We start from the raw sequence: 22,566 nt of genomic DNA on the forward strand, positions 1-22,566 counted from the left end.
CCCAACCCCAACCCCAACCCCAACCCCAACCCCAACCCCCAACCCCAACCCCAACCCCAACCCCAACCCCAACCCCAACCCCAACCCCAACCCCAACCCCAACCCCAACCCCAACCCCAACCCCAACCCCAACCCCAACCCCAACCCCAACCCCAACCCCAACCCCAACCCCAACCCCAATCAATTATCTTAGCCGCGCCGGTATCGTGGAGTAAATCATTATTTTATTATCCTCAAAAGCCTTAAAAGCCTTGAATCACGGGAATTCGGAAGCCGGCCATCACGGCATGGCTCCGAGTTCTGGGACCAGGTCAGGACACCCCTTCTTTTTCCGGACTTTTTATTATTAATCTGCAGGAGCAGCCAATTTTTAGCCCGAGCCGCCTTTTCAGACTTGGCGCCGGCCATCGTATCCCTAACGAACTTGGTGACCGCAAACTTTTGGAACTTGCTAAGAAAGTAAATTTCATAGAAGGCATTAAGAGACTAGTTGAATAGCTCATGGCGCTCAGGCGTCATTTCCATTGATTATTGGCAAGATATGTTGATGAACATTATCAGGGTGACCCGCCACTTCGTGAGCAGGAGGATACAGGATCATAAGCTGCTCCAGATGGAGAATGCGGACAAGGCTATCAGCTGGTTCAAGAACGAGGGGCATACACTCGACAAGAAGGAGATCAATTCTGCTCTTATCGCTCTCAGCATCAAGATCAACAAGCACTACGGCCTCATTTCCGATTAGAGCCAGAACACCATCAGGGAGCTCATAGGCCTGGTCCGCACTGAACTGTCCTTGCTAGACCAATTTCAATTCTTTAAAAGAGTCACGCTCGACATGTATGATAAAATAAAACCTGATCTTATACAGCAGCTGCGGAGTGAGCTGAAGTCAATCGCCAACAACCTGGAAAAGGTGGATCCCAAGAGTCTTGACATCAAGGAACTAATCATGGTCATCTAAGAGCTCGCCAGGGAGCACCGGCACATCGGTCTCTTCATCACGCAGCTGCTCGCCTTATTCGAAAAGGACCCAGAAGGTTTCTACTAAATAGTGTAGCCAATCACCATCTTAAAGATGTATAAATAGGTGCCGCCGCACAAACGCAGGCATGAAACCCGCATGCTTCTGATCAGTACCCTCAAAGCCTTAGACCTGACCTCCCTTGGCGAGTAGTCCATGCCACAGCTTTTCAGGCTGCTGACAGAACTCCACAGCCAATCTCGAGGAATGTACCAGATCTATCCCATCGTCAAGGAAATCAAAGATATCCTTATCCGAGCCCTGCCCCGCTACAACGACTCGGAGATCATCCAGATCGTCGAATCCTTCAAATTCGTGGACTCCTACAACTCGGAGCTGCTGGACTTGATCCGGGACGCCTTCATCAAGATGCTGGATGAGTCCATGACAAAGAACGTCGAGGATGATTTAACTGTCAAGTACATAGCGGCTTTCGCAAGCACCAACTTCATCAAGTTTGACGATGCGCAGCAGATGAAGATCGCGAAAGTTGTGGCGCAGCGGGTGGCTGTCAGAAAAAAGATCGTTTAAGAGGAGTTCTAGAGCATAATGCAGAGCAAGCTGATCCAGAAAGCCAAGCTGCAGATCGTATAGTCCTTGCGCCGCCACCAGATTCCATTCGTCCTCAAAATGATCTTCGAGACGGACCGCCAAATATTCGTGGAGACCTTGTAAGACTACCTGCAGGCACGAAGCGACTTCAGCAGGGTAGTCTACTTTATGGCGAACGACCTGTCCGAGCCATCGGAGAGGGTGGCAGACTACTTGAAAAAGCACAGAGCCACCTTCGAGGCTGACATGAGGGAAAAAACACAGCTCTTTATAGACACCCTCAAGATGCCGTCACTGAAAAGGACGGCGGGCATTCGCAAGCAGTTCATGGAGTTTGTTATGGAGAAGGAGCTTGATATCATGCGGTTCATGTACGGCTTCCAGCTATTGCAGGACAGCACTACCAAGGACATACTGTTTGAGTATCTGGCCAAGAACGCGTCTGCCCTGAAACAAAAAGATCGGGTCAGGCTCTTGCTGAGCCTGGGGGATGTCACCAACTTCTACCAGTGCAGTCTCCTGTTGCAAAGTATCGAGTTGCTGGAGGTCGACAGCTTTTTTCTGGTTAGGCATGTTATCGAGGCTGTAGGGGACTACCAGTCTCTGCAGTAAAAGCTGATCAAGCTCATTGTAAGCAAATTCGCGAAGGCGAAAAAAATCATGTTCAACAAACTGATGATGGCAATGAGCACGGCATCTACCAACGGCTACTCGCAGCGACATGTTGAAAAGCTGTTCGAGTTGGTGAAGGATGGGGTGCTCGACAACATCGAATCCACCGACGTGAGCTATGCCAAGAAACTGTGCAAATTAATTCTGCGACATAACATGCAAACCAAGGATCTCTGCGAAAAGTTGATGAAGAAATTTCATCCCAAGGGCTTTTTTCACTCCCTGCTGATGGCCAAGGCGAGGCCTGAGTCCAGCCCCCCTGAGGTGATCGACTCCAACACAGTGCGAGTGTGGATGGCCTACCCCGAGCAGACCGTCCTGCCCAAGAAAGAGGCCATCGCAGAGCAGATCAGCCACCTCGACAGGGCCAGCTTCGTCGATCTGATGTCTTACATCAACCCTGACAATGCCAAGATTGATATCATTCGGGAGGCGATCATGTCCTATCTCAAAAGCAAATAAACCGTGGAGTTCCACCTGACCGCCTTCAAACAACTCGCCTTGAAACGCAAGTTTGTGCGTCTCTACGCCGACATGGTGGAGCTGATCGCTGAGAAGTTTTAGTACCTGAGCAACTTCTCGAGAGTGTATTTCTTGCTGGCGCTGAACCACATACCTGTGCGATGCGAGCAGCTGATAGAAAAGGCTCAGGCAATCCTTTTTGAGGACCGGTAAGTTACCATGGCGACTGTTCTCTACTTGAACGAAGTTGGTGAAAAACTGACCCCCAAGGAGCTGGAAATGCTGCTGGCCCGCAAATAAAGCACAGAGGAGGAAATTATCGCCCTGCACGTGGCCGGCCTCAAAGCAGAGGCCAAGACGCGACTGGCTAGCTACCAAGGCCCCTTAGGCCAGGAGCTGAAGTGCCTGAAGATCAACTACGGCCAGCCCCTTCCAAGTGATGATTCCGACACGCAGGAGGATCACCGCTGCCAGTAGATCGTGAGGAGTGCTATTCCCTCTTTTGAAAGTATTGGCGTTTCGTGGCTTTCGAGGTTTACCTTCCTGTCGGCAGACAAGAAGCAGGCGGTGGTGTTCTCCTCCGTGCATTTCCTGGAAGATAAGCCCTACGGCCTCCTAAAGTCACTGCTCTAAGAAACCGTCAAGAAAGTCTACGGGGTGGAGACGGTGGCCTTCGTCTCTAGAAGATTCATGTCGAAGAACCCTGAGCAATTAACCAACAGCCTCACCAACCAGGGGATCATGATCTCTGCTAAATGAAATAAGATATTTTATATGCCTGATACGGGCTGCTACCTGTCCATGAACCTGTCTCATGCCGAGCTGTCTCTGGCGGTGGTTCTTTATCGGACTACCAGCGAGAGAGAGGAGCGAGGTAGCAGCCCATCACGAATACGAATTCGGCAGCTTTATGTGAGTGGCTACAGTGAGAAGAGTGGGGAGGACTAGAGGCGTATTGAAGCAGGGATCTGTCGGGATGGCTTTCAAAGCATCCCCTCATCAGCAAATAGACTGCAAGCCAAGTTCTCTCAGGGATTCTATAAGTTCACAGTAGCTAACATGGCTCCTCTCTTGCAAGAGACATATTAGGATTGTACAATAAGTAGCAAAAATGGTATCTAAAGCGTATGTCGATTTCGGAAGGGCCGCTGAGTTCTTCTGATTCTTTTGTTCGGAATGTCGATGAAAGGGTCGGAAAGAAAGACGCTGATGCCTTGATCTAGTCTAAATGTTTAAACTCATTAATGAACACTTATTGTTATGAAAAATTCTCTTTAAAATTGAATTTCCAGCAACTTGCAAGAGAAGTACGGCTATGAGTTTATAACTACACGATGACATAGCGAATGCCCCCATTTTTTAAGCTTAACAAAGACACTAATCGCAGTCCGAGTGCCTCCGCTCTGGCATGTCCCGTTTTTGGACTTGCTCTCTTCCTTGGAGAGTCTAGGAGCCTATGATCACCCTTGAAGTAGAGCTATAGGGCGTCCATTCTAAATCCCATACAAGGGGTTAAAAAATTTTCTTGTGAGCAAATCCAGATTTTCCCGTAAAAACTTTTTTCAAACAAATATTTATTTATAAATATCTATTAGAAAGCATTAATATAAAAAAAATCAAGATTGATCATCCAAGATTCGGACTGAGTAGTGAATTTTTATGTTTTTATATGAAATCTTCACTACATATGGTTTACATAGTTAAATATCATTATTTGTCATCACAAAACATGATAGTCTGCATCTGATACATCCGGCAGGAAGTCTGTGGGATCACTCATTGCAGAAAGAAAGGCATCGGCCTGATGCGCGGCGAGGCAGAAGAGCCTGAGCGTCAAGACAGGTCGTACAACTTAGTGCTTTCACTGCCTGCTCTGGAACATACAGAAGATCTTGTCAGCTGGTTCAGAACCAGGATGAGAGCCACGACCCAACCACGCTCCCGCGACCGATCCTGCGCCAGTCCCCACCACTGGCACGACACTTCCGATGGCCCCCCCGATCAACCCTCCAAGGAAGGACCCGACACTCGACTTCGCATTTGATTTGACCGCCTGCTTAATGCCTTTTCCCTTGACCAGATCAGCAACTGTCCCGACGGCAAATCCAATCCCAGCCGTGATGAGGCTCGACTTTGCATTTGCCTTGACAGTGTTCCACGCAGTCGATGCCATCCCTGATCCGCCCATCTTGGCTGCCGCCTTGGCAGCCATGGAGGCGTCCGCCACAAAGTTGTTGGCAGTCTTGCCTGCCAAGTTATCAACCACACTGTTCTCGACCAACTTGTTGAGATATTGCTGTGATTTGTATGCACCATAGTCGACAGCAGTTTCATAAATGTCTCTGCCCACCTATTTTTTGCTGGTAGATCCCCCTTGCCTATACAGGCGCTAGGTTACTCTCGCCACGCCTTTGATGGCAGCTGCCGCCGCGTAATTACCTTTGCTGGAGTAATCAGATCCCATTGAGGATCTGCTGACGGTGTGTACTGCAGCATGTTTCACAGCGGCTATTCCTGTCCGGACCATCATATCCTACAGCTTGGCTTCTTGATCTGCCAAAATGCTAACTGCTTCACAAGCAAAGTTAGGTCATGTGGCAATGACTTATAGCTTTTGCTTCTCCTCATAATCGGCAAGGTTTCTTAGTTTCCTTCGAACTTCCCCGATTTTCTTTTAAGGTCGCTTTGACTTGGCTAGAGATTAACTGGAAGGTGCAAGGGCGAGTTCGCATGGTAATTAATTTAATGTGTTGACTTTTCCCCCTCCCCAAGTTCAATCCGATTGAAACATTACACAGTTCATAGCGTTTGAGCTGTGACGAACGAATCAAATTGTATTCCTTCATTCTTTCATTCTGTAAAAAAAGTCAACTCGACGACCAAGCACTCGTCCAGTAGATTCGAGAATCAGGTATGCTTTTCAGAGGAAAATCATTACCTGAATTCATCATGATGCTCAGTTACAAAACAACATGTTGCCGTTCTTTCAGATCTAAGAGGCACGAATGAGCTCATTGCTGATAAGTATACACGAGCATCAAGGATCTAGATATATGAAGAAAGGAATAAAGAATAATTAGGGGTTCATTCGCATTAGATGCTTACAGAGCACCCACTATCATCGCAATCGACAGTCGTTTCACAGTCTGGCATCTTGAATTAAATTTGGGGTGTGCCGCCAGGCTTTATATCCAGCGTTTGTGGCTCACAATCGCCCGTAATGCAAAATTAATATTGATTTTAATGTCTCCAGAGCAAAAGCATAAAAAGCCTCTTAAGCGACCCAGATTGGTTTGAATAGGGCATCAATACCATGATTCTTTATAACTCACACTACAAAATATTTTGTTTTGAAAGTCTATCTTCTTATTTTAAATTTAATTCAATATTAAGGCTTCAGTCACGCATTGGGCAAACGATTTCTTTGCCGCTCTGTCGTAGCACTTTCTCGTAGCTGCGCAGGCAGTCGAGGTGCACCTGGTGCCTGCCGCACGGGAAGAACTACTCGTCGCTGACCACCTGGTAGCACAGGCAGCATTCCTCCATCTCTCCTCCAGCTGCTCCTCCTTCTTGCGCAACCTCCTGCAGCAGTACTTCACCCTCTTCCAACAGAACCGAGCCTAATGCCGGGTCCACAAGCAGCACCGGCCCACAAGCTGAACAATACCCTGGCAGCAGTCTATGCAGCCCAAGCCCCGCCCGCCACGTCTCCTCTTCTGACTGATTAACAGCATGATGATGAACAGCTGCAGGTAGGTGAAGGGCAGCATCATGTTGTACCAGTAGCCCCCTACGAACCTGCCCTCACATCTCTCTAGGCAGTCTGTGCACAGCCTGCACCTCAGCCGATCCCTATCAAACTTGAAGAACGGCATGTAGAGCCTGAAGTAGGTGGTCTGGTTGGCCTAGTAGTCCAGCTCGTGGATGACCAGGTAGTCGTTGAATGTCTCGAACTAGACTTCTAGGGAAGCGCGGGTTTTGCTTTAGAGGCTCAACTGCGGGACCAGTTTGGAGTCGTTTAGCAAGTAGAGCTGGACCGACTGATGCCCCTTCTCGATGTAGAAGGGGCCTGCCTTGCGAGGCTGGTAGAAGCGGCGGCTGGGATCGATTGGCCATGCCTTGTGGTCAAAGGTCTGCTGGTCAGTCAGAACCTGATAGGTCAGGTTTTGCCTTGAGAGCGCAATGATACTCGAGTTGGGCAATTTCTGGAGAGCCATGTTTTCGTTGATCATCTGGCCAATCAGGTTCTACTCGGTCTAGCTGAGCACCACCATGCCTTCAGCCCCCTGATGGAGAAATACTCTGCCCACCTTCCCATCAGTGACCTCCGTAACCTGGTGGTGCTGGACTGCCAGGCAACTGCCATTCCTCAGTGCCAGGATCAGCAGGTCTTCCTCCCAGGAGTAATAGACCTGCTTGATGTCCCCCTCCTACAGGACATGCTAGTGCCGCAGTTCCCCGCTCTCATCGTAGACCTGCACCCGCCTCCGGTCGAACACCACCAACTCGTGCGGCTGGTATTGCAGGGTGGTCTCATTGAACTGAAAGTCGGTCTCGTAAACCCAGTTGGGTAGTTTGTCAGTGCGCTTGGACAGCAGCTTGAGCTGGCCGCTGGACAGCAGGATGGCCATCTGGTTGAAGTAGGGCGAGTACTGCCCTTTCAGCAGTACGCTTGTCTGGGAGTGAGCCGCGCCAGCCCCTGCCCATAGCAGAGTGAAGATCATTATGAATGCATGGATCAGGTGATCAAAGGTTGGCGACCTCGAAGGTACGAATGTCGCCGGGCTGGATGCTTTCGGAGAATGACGCGCTTCGAAGCATCCGCTCTGAGGTCTGCCGCGGACAGGTTCCGGCCTCGGCTTTGAATTTGAGCCGGCTGGCTTACCAACCAGCTCTGTCCTGGTTAGCTGCAAGAGTCAGTTCGCTGGCGGATGACCAATCCATCTCCACCTGCTGCGGGGTTCCTTCCTCGTCAGTGTGGTGCAGCCGCAGGATGTAACGATTGTTGGACAGAGGCTTTAAGTACATCTTGATGCAAGAGGGGACTGTGAACTTGGCCGGCAGAATGGAATTCTTTTGGAAGGATTGTCCAGCTGTTTCGGCATAGGTCAGCAAAGGGGCCTGGTCGTGGTCTTTCTGCCTGGTGCGTTCCGAACCATCGAAAATAAGGGTGTGTCGTAGCTTTTGTGTTAGCCCTTATCCCCATTCTTTTCATCGAGAGGCTATTCAACACCTCGCGCGTCATCCATCAGCAGCCTCCTTTGGATCATCAGCTCAAGCGTGCCGTTCTTAGGAGAGATGCCGCCCTGCGCCCGGTCGGTCATCAAGGACACCCGCTTGCTCGAGTCCTGGTCAACAATACTCAGCAAAGAGCCCACAGGGTAGTAGTTGCCGGCAATCGGCTCATGGACTGTCAGGTTGTACTGGGGCTGGTAGTTCAGCCTCCTTTTCTGCATGAGCATTCCCGATGAATCTGTGAAGAAAGTGTCGTTGTTCCTGATTTCCTGGCAGTGCACCTGCATGACCACTTCCTTGCCCTGCCCGTTCAGAGGAATGCTGCCCACCAGGGTGGTCAGGTCGACCGCCCCCTCGTAGCCTGCGACGTTGTGGTAGAACCACAAGGTGGTGGTCACTCGCTCGCCCGGCAAGAAGATAGCCAGCACCTAGCTGCCCTCGAAATAGTAGATCGTGGTGGCACGGCTGTATTCGAGCGGGTACCAGTAGGTCTTATTGCTTGGCCGGAAAATATAGGCGCCACTTTTCTGGCCAGAGCCCTGGTAAGACTCGTAGTACATGTAGGCCAGCGAGAAAGTGTTCCACTGTGAAGCAGCCCATGTCAAATTGAACAGCATGGTCTTCCTCTCGACTGAAAGAGATCTCCCGCCACCGAGGCTCCAGGACTTGGTATTCTCTGTGATTATAACGCTTTTCTTGGCAGCCACATGAACATTGCCAGCAGAGTCCTTCCTAATCTTGAGATACGAGTTCGCCTGCTACGGTAGTGAAACCCTGAGCAGAAGGGTGCACGAGTTCGAGTCGTTTTCGTTGTCGCAGATGATGTCGCCTGGGACAGAGCTGCCGGCCTGATCGAGCACGTGGAGGGACTGAGCAGGGACCAGCATTCGCACTGGCACTTCTCTTGCCCTTCCAGGGTTGTACAGCTGCACGAGGACGGTCTTTCCACTCTCGAGTGACGAGTAAAGGTTGCATTGCTACTTGGTCGCATTCCAGGAGCAGGAGAAAAAGCTCGGAAGTTAGCCGATCTCTTGGTTGGCTTGTTAGGATTGCAGTTTGAGGTAGTGTTGCTAGAAGGCGGCTTTTCCAGTACTGCCGATCATGTAGTAGTCGTCGGTCACGGCCTGTTTTGCCGTGCCGGACACGGCGTCATGGTGCTGCAGCACTCCGAAAGCCTCTTCCGCAGCTTGCAGGCCGTTCAGAATAGCTTCCTCATTTGACCTAAAGTATTATGAGCCTCGAAGTCGGGCGATCGAAACAAGAGTGCGGGCGGATTGCATCCACCGGCCGAAGTCCGAACCATCCCCTTCAGGGCAGTCCTGCTGACATAGTAACCCGACCAGTAGCCATGCTCCACATCCGAGTAAGGGAAAAAGTCATCCGTTTTGACAGGGTAGGCCTGCCCCTCCCCATGGATGGCCTGGATATACTTGCCGGGAGTGGAATAGACCAGGGTGGTGTTCAGGGAGGGGTCCGAGTTGATACGGCGCATGAGCTTGTCGATGTTCTTGTACCAGGTTCCAGCCGTGATGTAGGTGAAGTCCTAGCCGAAGGTGTGGATTAGGTTGCGAGTGCGGTAGTGCAGGGCCTGCGACTGGAAGTATTCGACCAGGTCCTTCGCCTTGGTGTCAAGGTTGTAGCCCTCGAGCCGGGGTCGTCCATGATGGGTTAGTCGTTGAATTTGATATCGAAGTTGTACCGAGGCGGGGCACTGTAGTGGTGATACTGCACGTGGGTGAAGATCTCGTCTTGAGTGCCGGCTGGCCTCCAGACTGTCTCCATGCGGTTGCTGTCCATGCGTTGCTGTTTGTCCTGGTAGTCGATCCTGGCAAAGAACCAGGCATTGAACCCCATCTTCGAGAACAACGAGGCCTGTGCATGCTGGTGTCCGAAGGGGTCAATGTGCCAGCCGATGGTCGGCTTTACACCGAAGGTTTAGTTGACCCAGCGCAGGCCCACCGTCATCTGGTCGATTATATCTTCGTAGTAGGCGTTGGCCTCGTCGCTCATGCACCACCCCGCATTCAAGAACTCAATTTGCCCTTTGGAGACCAATCCCCTTAGCTGGTCCTGCTGCTGCGGCGTCGCCTCGTCCCACCATCTCTTAACAAAGGCTATTTCAACCATCGAGAAAGTATAATTCTGGTTACTCGACAGGTACTGCACGACACTGTCCAGCACATACTGTACGCCCGCCAGTTGGATGTCGTTTCGGCTGCCATAGAAATATTGGTCGAGGGTCTTGAGCCAGCCCACATCATCATGGCTGTGAGGGATGACGTGTACAGTGATGTTGCGGTACAAACCGGGGTCTGCCTCATGATGGTGCGCGGCCATCATCGGGCCGTCCTTGTAGCGAGTCTGTCCTTGTCCCAGGGCCAGGGTGACAAGGCTCAACAAGATCATAATAAGCATTCGATCAGGAGTAAAGCGGGTTTATAATCATCGTTAGATATTCATTTTGAATGGGGCAGGGCAGCGCGGCGGACTATCAGGCCCGGTACACCCTGCAGCGGAAGAACTTGGAGCTGGGGTTGTCTGTTGTCAGGGACAGCAGCACTGGCAAGGACTATCTCATGCAGGAACTGACCTTCGCGTCTGCGCGGGAAAAGGAGCAAGAGAAATTCAAATTTCAGGGGCGGAAGCGGCTGCAGAACGACAATTTCCTGGGACTAGTAGACGTCCTCTAGAACTCCCAGAAGACCCTCTGCTCCGAAATGCACCAGTTGACCCTGGTCTACGAGTACGCTAGCCACTCCCTCCACGAAGAGATACAGGTCCGCATCAAGGAGGAAAAACCTTTCGAGGAGAAAGAGCTGGTCTCGATCACCTGCTCAGTTACGCTTGCCATGGCCTACCTCCAACGCGAGCAGGTTCCGCACGGGCTGCTGTCCGCCATGTCAGTGTTCGTCACTGAGGATGGGTTCATCAAGATCAGCGACCCCGAAATCGCTCGATCCGTGTCGATCCTAAACATCGTTCATCCGCTCGCCCCGGAAGGCACGAACCATGGCGAGGTCAGAGCCATCGCGAAGGCCGATGTCTTTGGCCTTGGAGTCACCATGCTCTGTGCCTCGCTACTGATCACCCCCGAGTGCTTATATGACCATGCCTCCCGTCCAAAGCAGGAGAAGTCGAACGGCAGGTCAACCGGGCCAAACTCAGATATTCGGCCGACTGGGTGGACATCCTCAGAATCTGTCTACGGTGGGGGGCCTTCGACCGACCTGACTTCATGGCGCTTTAGGGTTAGCTACAGAGGCTGTTGAACTAGGACGAGGCTGATGAAAGCGAACTGGACCGGCAGCGCGCAGTCATGAACGCTTCCAAAGGCGGGGTCAAGCCCAACCACGCCGATCACTCCCTGATCAACCATCTTTTCAGCTAGACCCCAAAACCGATCACCAATGCCGACCAGCCCAAACTGTTTATGCCACCCCCTCGAGAACCTCAAAAATTCGCAGCCGACACGCATCGTGCCAAGCCTGCCTCACGAAAAGGCGTGCAGCTGACCAATCGCACCATCCCCACAGAGTAGGCTATCCCCAAGAAGAGTGTCCCAGGGCTCGGTCTCGCCAACTACCGAAAGACCGAGCACCCACCCGACCCTGCCATCTAGACCCCAATCCAGCAGCTCTCAGAGCACCGCAACCTCAAACCCAACTCGCATCTGTAACCAAACCTGCAGGAATTCCGACTCAGGGGCCATGAGATTGAGCATTTCGGACAGAAGGTTTTTGAAAAGCCGGAGCAGCCTGCTGACAAGGGTAATAGTCCAGCCACGCTCTCCCCTCCGCCGCAGTCCAGGTACTTGCACCAAGAGGGCCCACCACTCCCGCAGATGCGGGTTGGCTCGGTTGAGAGCCACGGCGTGACATTTACTCGCCCCTCTTTCCAGCTCGCCAATCCGACAACTGTTCAACCTTCTACCCAAATGAAACTAGAAACCCACACCTTCACACAACACATAAAACCGGCCTAACCCAACTACCCCTCCCATATGCAAAAGCCTCAGTAATACCCTGAGCATGTAGAAACAGGAAAGCGGTAGGTCCGGTCGGTCGAAAGATCCCATGCCTAGCAATCGATTCCCGTGGTTGAAAAAATATCATTATAGAAAAGCTACGATGTCGACTTGTCTAGTCTGCCTCCTGAAATCCAGAAAATTATCACTCAGTACAAAGAGCCAGGCCTGTCCAGCGAGGGCAATCAGCCAGACAGCAACCCCCCTCAACTTCCGAATATAACCAACCATCCCTCTGGCAGGCAGATCATCACCCCGACCACCCGATCGCCACCCCCTCCCAGCACCCTGCCATGCCTGCCCCCTCACGGCAATCCTAACCACCAGCTCCATCCAATCTCAAACCGATCTAAAGCGACATGCTTCACGAGCCCATGATGAACCGTGTTATGCCCCAGAATGCAACGGGGCAAGTGTCTCGGCCAGCTCCTGCCCCACAACCCACTCAGGATCAGCCTTTGTTCAGCCGGCAGACCAACTCGGTCATCTTCCAGGAATCTGCTCCTCAAGCAAATTCGCAGAGGAATAATTCGATCATGCCTTCGGATTATGGGAGGTTTCCGAGTTTTAGTATACAGGGCCATTCCCCTGCCTCCCCTGACTCAACACCCTCAGTTCCAAAGCCCCAGCACTTCACCAACCCCCCCATCTCCCAACCTCAACAGCCCAACCCCAACCAGCAACTCCACCAAAGAACCACATCCTACGAATCCTCCAAATTCCAAACCCAACAATTTTATCTCTAAAGGCATTTCTAGCAAAGCTACGAAAAGCAGAACAACACTGAGCAGTTTAAATCTAACAGCAGTCAGGAACGGGCCCGGGTGCACTTCGACCATGAAGGCTTCAGACCTCAGGAACGGCTTTCGAGTGATCGACTGGATCAATACCTATAATAGAGCAGGCGAAAACAGTCGGTTTATCGAGCTGATTACGGGAAAGGCAAGGAGCACCGGCCCTTGCTACCTGACCAAAGCGACTTGGAGTCCTAGCTCTACGGCCTGGACAACCTGGAAGGCATCGAGAATCCTGCGATCGATGATATTGCGGACTGCAAGAACGACCACGAGTAATCCGAGGATGAGTTTCCTTCGCTTAGTCAGCAAGACTACGACCGTGAGCCTTTCTCACACCGGCAAGAAGTCCTCCGCGAGCAGGAGGAGGACTACTCAAACAGGCAGCAGCCAACCCACTCGAAACACCAGCAGGCGCCCTCAAGCGCATCGGTCTACGTCGTGGAAGAGTACAAGCACGGGGCCCGCTACGAGGGGTGGAAGGTGAACGGCATGCGAGAAGGCCACGGCAAGTTCTTCTACCAGGACGGAGGGCTGTACTGCGGCATGTGGCGGGAGAACAAGATGGATGGTCAGGGCATCCTCTACTACTGCAACGGGCGACCCGCCTACGACGGACAGTGGCAGGCTGACCGGTTCAACGGCTTTGGCGTGCTCTATAACGAAAACCCTGAGGAGTCACAGCAGCCGTTCAACTACCGGGACTTTAACCAGGTGGGCGGACTGTGGCAGCGCTACGAGGGGTAGTTCGTGAACGACAGCAAGCAGGGCCAAGGCACCCTCCAGCTCACTAACGGGGAGGTATTCCGCGGCACCTTCGCGGAGGACAACATCAGCGGGCGAGGGGTGTTCCGGACCCTCTCGGGCCGCGAGGTGCAAGGGTTCTGGCGTGAGAACAGACTGGTCTGAGTGATGCTGATCAGATATTCTTATAGAACTGGAAGGCCTTGAACTGCCCGGTGGTGGGCGAGGTGCTGTTGTTGTCCTTGGTTGATTTCGAAAAGGTCAGCAGCCCGCTGGCCTTGGCGTTCTGCCCATACCGGCCCTGGAAGTAATCGCATTTCACCTGCGAGGTGATGTCGTACTTCATCGAGGGGTCGATCCTGACCACATTGTCGAAGTTGATCTCGAACTCCTTTTCCCGGACCTACTCGGTCGAGAGCGTGAACTCCTTCTGCTCGATGACCCGGTCGTTTTCGTAGAGGGTCACCAGCAGCTTGATGCCCGTGTCGGGGCACTTGATGATCGGGAAGTGCACGTACCCCTTGAGGAACAACACCTCTTTGCTTATGAAGGTCAGCCCGTCAACCTTTTCCTTATTGAAGCTCCAGGAACTGACCATCCGGTCGAACCTCTCGACAGTCACCACCGCGCGAGTGTCGTACATGTTCAGCTGGAACATGGCCTTCAGCTGGAGACTATTCCGGAACAGGCTCCCGACCTCCTCCAGTTTCTTGTTCTTGCGGACAATGTCCTCGTTGAGCTGGGTGAACTGCTTGCTGACCTTGGACTAGTCGATTTTCTGGGTGATCAGCTTGAACAGTCTGTTGAGCACGTCTTTCTTGATCAGGTGCGGCTGGCGCTGCGCGAAAAGGGTAATCGCCTCGGTTTCCTCCTTGTTTAGCTCATCAATCTGTAGAGCGATCTTCTCGATTATGACATTCGAGGCGTACTGGGAGTCCAGACGGGCTGCGATCTCCCGGGCCATCTCCTCGTTGAAGGCCTGCAGCCGTTCCTTGATCGCCGCCTCAACGGCCTTGTGTTTGACCCTGCGCTCGAGTATCTTTTGTTGAACCTCGTGGATGGCGACCATGTCGAGCTGCAGGTCATGGCAGTGCTCCATGAGACAGTCCTGTGCGGAGCACACGGGGGTCATGGAGGGGCAGTTACCGTTCACGCATAAGTAGGTGGCCGGCTTGTTATGCTTCTTGCAGGTGGCTGTCACGGGCTACATTATTTCTTATATTATCTACACGCCAGTACATAGAAATCAATTGCAGCAGGTGCGCTCTTGCTTTCGGGTGCGCTCGATGCTCAGCCGCTCCCTTTCGAGCCCAGGTTGCGCTGGTTGTGAACCTCTTATAGTAACTCCTCGAATACTTTGTTGGTCCGCGCTCCGTCGAATGCGCTCACCTCGCTAAAGCCCATGCCCCCCTGCTCCGCGAACTGGGCTGCCTTCTCACGCGGCACGGCCCTTGCCGATGCATTTTGCGTGACCAGGTCAAGCTTATTGCCGACCAGATGTGCGACCACCTTCAAGCCCGCATAGCTCTTAAGATCGTTAAACCACAGCGTGCAGTGCTCGAAACTTTTCTCGTTCGTGATATCATAGACGATTAGCGCGCCATCAGCCCTGCGGTAGTGCGCGAGGGTGATCGTCCGGTAGCGCTCCATGCCTGCAGTGTCCCAGAACTCGACTTTGATCTGGGTGCCGTCCTGGAAGGTGACCAGCTTGGTCTGCAGGTCGACGCCGATGGTCGGGCCATGGCTGGCATCCAGACTGGAGAGGTACTTGCCCAGGAGGTTGGTCTTGCCGACGCCCGCGTCCCCTATAACCAGTAGCTTCAGGTTCGGTTGATCTTCTTATTACATCTTCAATCACTCAACAGCCGATCCCGCACCTGCTGCCTGCCAGATTGGGCCAGGGCCCGGCAGTTCCCCTTCACGAACTCTTCTCGGAAGCCGATCCCGAGCCCCTCCTCCAGGCATTTCACGTAGCGCATCTTCTCGTGCTCAAGCTCGTTGCTGAACCCTTCGAACCGGTGTTCAAGCAGCCGCAGCCGTTCTGCAGGCATGGGGCTATCCAGGATAGTAGGAAGCAGTTCCTTGCGGAAGGTGAGGGTGGCAGGATACGCGAAGTCCTTCATAAGCCGCTGCCAGTATTCCCGCTCGAGCTCCATTATTAATGGGCAGAGAGTACTTCTTTAGAAGCAACCACCGGGGCCTGCTCTTCCTGCTCGACTCCTTCACCCCCCGCGAATCCACCTTCAACTACACCAACGCCATCCGAGACCAGAAATTCCTGGCCCTCTTCTACCGTCAGCTGAAGGCCGACCCCCACCCCGACTACAAGCAGTTCAAGTTCGTGTCGCCCTGCTGGAACGAGCTGAACTACCTGTAGTGTGAGACCACGCCTGTGGTCTACCACGCTCTGCGGGAAGACAAGCTGCTATACTCATTCGGGCTGGAAGAACCCTTTGAGAAGGAGCGACTGGGGGTCGATCAGGAGGGCAGAGTGTGCTACCGCAAGAAAGGCCTGGAGGTGGACTGCGCGGTCAGCTACGAGCTGGCTGATCGGCTGACCCCGCTGCTGCAGGAACTTCGACTGCTCTGATTGAAATCACCCTTCATCCTCGGACACCGGCAGCCTTGCTCTTTCAGACCTCACTCGTTTCAGTCTTCTCATCTGCTGCTCGATCTTGCGGTCCGGCTCTTAATTGACCACCCGGTAGCACACCCTCGCGTGTCTGCCAGCCGGGGTTTGCTTCACCGCCCGGTCATGACGGCATTCCTTCCTGGCCTGCGGCCGATGCACCATCACATTCCGGATATAAGCAAGTTCCTCCCTGGCGTATTTGACCTTGTCGAGATCGATGCTGAGATCAGACTCGAAAAGCCTTTTCGGTGGGGACATGCGGCATGGCAGGGCCTAGAAGATTAGGAGGATGCGCTTTATCTCGCTGATGGCTTTTGCGCGGTCGGGGTCAGGTTTGGTCCAAAGGAAGAAACGAAGCTGGCTGGCGAGGTTACCAAATAGGGCACAGCCTTGCTCGTCGATGGTCGGCAAGTCCGCCTGTGCCCAGGCCTACCCTCTCTCCCAGCACCCATGCTGGCATCCCACCTCAACCGACTACTTCACCCAACGAAACTCCAGGTCGCACTGAAACTGCTGCTCCACAATGAGCTTTATCTCCACCTCACTCGAACTAAACTCCGAGATGCTGAAGCCTTCATTTAGAAGATTCATCGGCAAGGTCTAGTTGTGTTCGGGAGGCGGCTACGGTATTGTCGGTTATGGGGGGTATTATTTTTGTGGGGTTGGGGAAAGATGTGGGACTGGGGTTGACTAGGTCATGTGTGGGCTTGGAGCTGGCTATTTGGAGGGGGTGGGAGGGGCAGTTTATGAGGGAGGAGGATCAGTCTAATAGGAGGCAAGGTTAGTCTAAAAGGGAGGAGGATCGGTCTTGGAAGGGGTTGGAGGGGCTTGTTCGTCGTCGCATAACTTAGACGGTTCTTGTTGTTACTAATCACCTGCATCCAGCGCTTATTCTATAACTTTTTTGGCCGCCTCAGTAAAATCACCCGATGGCTTGAATTGCACTTTCTTCTCTTTACTGATAGGTCTCATTTTCTGCCTGGGCTTTGCCTTCACCAGCTTTTTCTTTTTGCCAGGCTTGCTGCTAGGCTGCTATGTCTAGTTAGGCTCAGGCTCGACAGGCTCCCCTTCAACAAGCTCAGAGTACTCTGCGTTGATGTTCCCACGCTTCCGCTTCTGGGGGACTGGCATGACCGTCAGACCATATGCCTGCCTCAGTTCAAGCTCGAAATAAGGCTCTCCTTACTCGCCTGGTCGACGCTCATATCCACCTAGTGTCTTGTAGCCCGCTCGCTTTCTGCTGTAGTCGATCTTAGCAGTCACAGGCTTGGCTGTGACTTCTAGGACCCGCTTGATGCGCAAAGGCTTTTTCGCAGGCCTCTGCTTAAGCCTCTCCACCTACTCCAGCAAGGTAACCTTTTCCTTTTCGGCCATCTCGACCTTCTCGACCATCTGCTTGTGCTTCTTGTATTATCGCTATTCCTTTTCGTAGTCGATCACAGGGAAGACAGCGGCCTCAGGGCCGGAGCAGAGTCTGAGCTTGGGCCTGGTCTTGGCCAGCTCGAGGTCTGCCAGCAGCTTGGCAATCCTCTCGTTTTTCTAGGCGATCACGTATTCGTAGCGCTAGTTGATCCGGCTGAGGTTGTCAATCGCGGCTTTGAGCTAGTCGATCTGCTGCCTCAGTTTCTGCAGCTTGGTCTCATCGGAGGGCAGGGGGTCGGTCTGCGCCTACTGCGTGGCAGTCTCGCCCTTCAGCTTGTAGTGGGCCCGGATCTCCTTGAACAGGGCGTTGAGCATCTCACTCTGCTCCTTGACGAACTGCTTTTTCGAGGCCTCAAATATTTTGAGTACTTTGACCCTGCGCTCCTGCTCGGCTCGGACAGGGTTGGTGCTGATCAGCCGGTGCAACTGGTTCACCTCTTCGATCGAGTACTAGAAGAACGACCCCAGTCCCTCGATGAACTGCGCTGTCTCGGAGTTATGCTCGGCGGTGTATATGCTGCGTTCTTTCAAAGTCAGGTCCAGCTTGTGGATGAACAGTGCCCGTTCCCGCTCGTCCTCGTCGTCCTCGAACCTGCTGGTCTAGAGCCACTGCGCGATCTTGGATTTGATCGACTTGTGGGCCAGCAGCTTTACTCCCTCGGTGGACTTGACCTTGGATACTTCCTTGGCCTGCTCCATGGCCTTCCTGAACATCAGACTGCCCTCATAAAGCCTCAGAACATTGCTGAACATATAGTCGCCAATCTCCCGCACAGACTGTACACATAACCCCAGCTGCTCCATGCCTGCGTCCAGGATCCGCTCAGACAACTGCTCGATCGCCAGATTGACCGCCGTCCTGACCAGCCTCGCTTTCTCTAGAAACTGGAAAGGATGCGATGCGATCAGGCTGTAGTCCTCGCTGCGCTCTTTGAGGGACATGAACTTGATGAGCAATTGCCTGGTCTCCACCGCAGCGAGGTGCAAAGGCTGAGTGTCCTTCGGCTCTGGGTTGCTCTCATCTGCTGACAGGTCGATGGACCCTTCCTATTGCATATTGATGTGGTAATCACTGGTGCAACTGCAAGTCGATGAACTTTTCCAATTCGTCGATCCGGCTCAATAGGTCGTTTTCCTCCTCGCTGGGCTTTGATCGAACAAACTACTCGACCGAGTGTGGAGATTCAGGTGCGCGGGGCATGGACTACAGCGAGACAAAATCATGGAAGACGTCGGTCGAGGCAGCACTTCTCTTCTTCGGGGATGGTAGCTGTCTAAGCGCTGGAATGACTGGAACGCTTTCGAAGACCGGTCTTCGAGGCCATGCGCAGACTTGGGGCCTGGCTTGGGCTGGCGGCCGGCTAGGTTCTATCTGGAGCTGCGCATGCGATTTGGTAGTGGCATCTTGAGGTAGAACGACCTCGAGCGTAGGAGATAGAACAATCTGGTGTTGTTAGGTGGGTGATTATTTGCTGCTGAGGCTTTGCTGCTCGATCGAGATATATTCGTGCAAGGCGTTTGCTTTTCGCTGGCTGGATGTAATCCATGTCTTCGTATCAGATGTAGTCAGCGAGCACCCCTGCCGAGCCAAAATCCTGTCCATCTGCGGCTGCACTATCCCCGCAAACCTGCAGATCGCCTCTTCGTCGGCCTCCTCCAATTCACCCAGCAGGGTCTGCAGCTCATTGTTCTCTAAAATCGAGTTTTCCCTTAGCATCATGCAAATTCCTGCCAAGCTATCGAGGCTTTCTTCGAGGGTGCTCTCGGGGATGAGGCTGGGGATGGTGAGGGCGTTGGCGACCCTGAGGTGGCCGTGCTGGTTGGCCAGAAAGCGTTCTGCCTGGAAGAGGGGGAGGGGCAGGCCGTGCTCGCGTGCCTCTTTGAAGGCCATCAGCGCAGTCGCCAAGATAATCCACACTTCGTATTCCAGAAAGAGGATGTTCTGCTTGCCCCTAGCTTTGAGCTCTTCTGCCAGGGTGACCGGGAAATGCTCGTAGTACAGCTCCCCGAAAGAGATGCTGCCACACATCTGCTCGACTGTTGAGCTGACTACTTTCTGCGGCAGCATCAGGAACCGCACCAGCTGCAGGAACGGCTCGACCCGCTCCTGGTAGGCGCTAAAGGCCTGGCAGTGCACCATTTTGCGCATCAAGGCGGGCCTGCTGAAATCTGCCTTGCAGTAGAGCACGTCGATGCTCTGGAAGAGGGGGTGCTCACGCGCATGGATCTCGTGGTCGGACAGCCGGTCAAGAGTCTGCTGCAAGTTGTCGGTCAGTTTATTTCCCATACTAGCGAATACATGTTCGGCAAGACTGAGCAGCTGCTCTAGGCGATCATCCGCCCCTACCTCGACTAGCTTGACGACGCGCCCGAGAAGGACAGCTGGGACCTCAAGACCAGGATCGACACGTCGTTCTCTCCGGGTGAGGCAGTCTAGTGGGATATCCCCCCGCAGGTCAGGAACGAGCTGAGCATCATAAACGGGTTCAGCCTCGACGCCAAGCAAGTGCTGCTTCTGGACCTGATCGAGCACCTCGAGCGGCACTTCGACCAGGACCGGCAGGGCACATCCGCCCGACCCAGCGCCGGCACGCAGACCCGGACACCAGCCTGCGAAATCGAGTGGTTCCGGCGGAAAGGGTTCTTCAAACGTGCAGATTGTTGATAAATGGATAAAGGCTTGAAGGCGGGGCTGATCAAGGCCAAGGGCATGATCGAGAGCAAGGCCTTTGAGGAGGCGGTTGATCACCTCGAGGTGCTCATGGCGCAGTTCCCGGGGGCGGATGATGCCCGGCTGATGTACGGGCTGGCGCTTAAGGAGCGGGGCAGAGTCGATGAGGCTGTCGTGCAGTTCGAGAGGGTGCTGGAGTCCAGGCCGAACGACGTGAACGCGTTGAATAGTCTGGCCAAGATCTGCAAGGCCAGAGAACAGTTCCCTGCGGAGGCCGGCTACCTTCAGAAAGTGATCGGCATCCTCAAAGGGAAGAAGGACAGCAAGCACGCAGAGGCAGTGCTGGCCCTCTTCTCGAACATGCGGGCCAGGAACCTACACGCGGACGCACAGGCTCTGCTCATGGCCACCGACTCCCAGTAAACCTAGATAACTCCGCTGGTGGCCGAGATGTTCGCCCAGCTGATCTACGCAGACATGTAGCTCAAAGTCTTCAAGGGGGATATCACGTTCTTGCTGGGCAAGGAAATCGCCGCACCCGCGCGGTTCAAGCTCAACCCCTTCTTTCATCGGGTCATCGAGTACTGCCGAGGCATGGATGAGCTTAAGTATGACGGGGAGGCGGTCGGCTGCTTCATCATCAACATGCGATAGAAGTTTCCGTGGGCCAATGTGCTGCTCTACCACATGCTCGCGGAGCCTACCTGCCTGGCGATGGAGCAGTGCCGGCCTTTGTTGATTGCCTAGGCAGTCGAGTTTCTGGTGGCCGGCTACCTCAAGGACAAAAGCGAGCTGCATAGTTTCTACCAGGCCAGTAAATTCGCCAATCTGTTCATGCAACCCGAGATCTACCTGCGGACTATCGAGCTGGCAAAGCTCTATCTGGCCTATGTTTGCTACTTCCACTACAGGGACGTGGCAGGACATCCTTGGCTTCCACCTTTCATCGCAGGGCTGCGCAGAGAGCCTTCTGAAGTTCTGGCATAGCACTGCGACATCGCGCTGGAGCTGTAGAATCACGTGCTGTCACTACCGGTGCAAATCAAAGAGCGGATCGGGGCCAGCCAGCCCTGCGAGAAGGAGATCTCCCAGTTCCGGCGCAAGATCCTGGAGCTGCAGCGAAAGGGGGTTGAGACCAGCGCCTTCGAATACCTGCTGGCGGTGATCGGCATCGACCAGTTCAGAGAGCAGCCATAGGTCGAGGCCATGAAGAACACCCTCAAGGAGAGGATCCGCCGAGGCCAGGCCACCTCTGACACCTACCGGTCGTACTACCTCTACCTCATGAAGATCGCCCGGCAGTTTAAAATCTACGATGAGTCCATCCCCCTCGCCGACATTGCTACCCAGGTGCTCGAGAAGGAGCCTGAGGAGCCGGAGTTCAAGCTGTTGCAGGGATGGCTGGCTGTTTCAAAGGGCGAGCCGATGCCCGAGGTCCCTGAGGACTCGAGCGTTAGGGCGAGACTGGCCAAACTGCGCATCATCAAGGAACTGGTAGAAGGGAGGCTAGTTCAATCGACCGATGTCGAACTCGCTCTTGCGCTTGACCCTTCAGACTTCGGGGCTAAGGTCATGCTCGCATCTGTCAGGTTTGTGATGGGGGATCTTACCGACAGCCTTCAAATCTGCAGAGAGGCGTTTAGGGCGAATGCTAAAGACCATCAGCTGAACAGGCTGACCTACCTTTTGCTGATCCAGTTGCGGAAGGAGGAGGAGGCAGAGCAGTTCCTCCGAAGCATCTACGGTGGGTTCAGCCAGCTGTTCTGGGTGAATTATGGACTTGCAGGGCTGCTGGTCCGCAGACAGAACTACGCAGAGGCGGAGGTCTATGCAGTCAGGGCGGTAGAGGCTTTTCGACTATCAGCCGCACGGGACTACAAACTGTTGCATTAAAAGGACCGGCAGTGTGGCCCCTTTGCGGTGCCCTATCTGATCCACCAGAACGAGCATCGCTTGCTGGACCTCACGTTTTGTGTGGGCGAGGAGCTGCTCGAAAAGCAGGCGCCCGCCTTGGCGTGGGAGTATTGCAGGCAGGATTGCGCACGCCGAGAGCTTCGGCTCTGGCTGATGGTGGCAGAAGTGTACAAAAACCTAGGCAAACTTTAATCCGGCGGAAAATGCCTGCAGGAGTGCGAACGACTGCTCCCAGCCATGGAAGCACCCTCAACCCCACTGCGCCTCTCAGTCGGCAAGTACAGCCAGCACTTCCTGGACTTGTTCGCATGGCGGGGCAAACTCAACTAGCAGTATTTCATACGCCGTGAGGATTTCGGTCTCTACGTCCCCTACAAGCTGCTGGCCGCCTCGATCCACCTCTACCTCGGCGAGAGCAAC

At 53.6% G+C, this 22,566-nt stretch overlaps 1 protein-coding gene across 1 annotated transcript; it reads right to left on the minus strand.

Moving 5' to 3' along the window:
- Positions 1-7,899: 7,899 nt before the first annotated feature.
- LOC127594967 (lysosomal alpha-mannosidase-like) lies at positions 7,900-10,351 on the minus strand. Its single transcript, XM_052056687.1, is given in 5 exon segments — positions 7,900-8,621; positions 9,039-9,166; positions 9,224-9,242; positions 9,245-9,595; positions 9,598-10,351. Coding segments are annotated over 5 exon segments (1,974 nt in total).
- Between the last annotated feature and the right edge of the window lie 12,215 nt (positions 10,352-22,566).

This window comes from Hippocampus zosterae, unplaced genomic scaffold, assembly GCF_025434085.1.
Source record: "Hippocampus zosterae strain Florida unplaced genomic scaffold, ASM2543408v3 HiC_scaffold_339, whole genome shotgun sequence".
Lineage (NCBI taxonomy): Eukaryota > Metazoa > Chordata > Actinopteri > Syngnathiformes > Syngnathidae > Hippocampus > Hippocampus zosterae.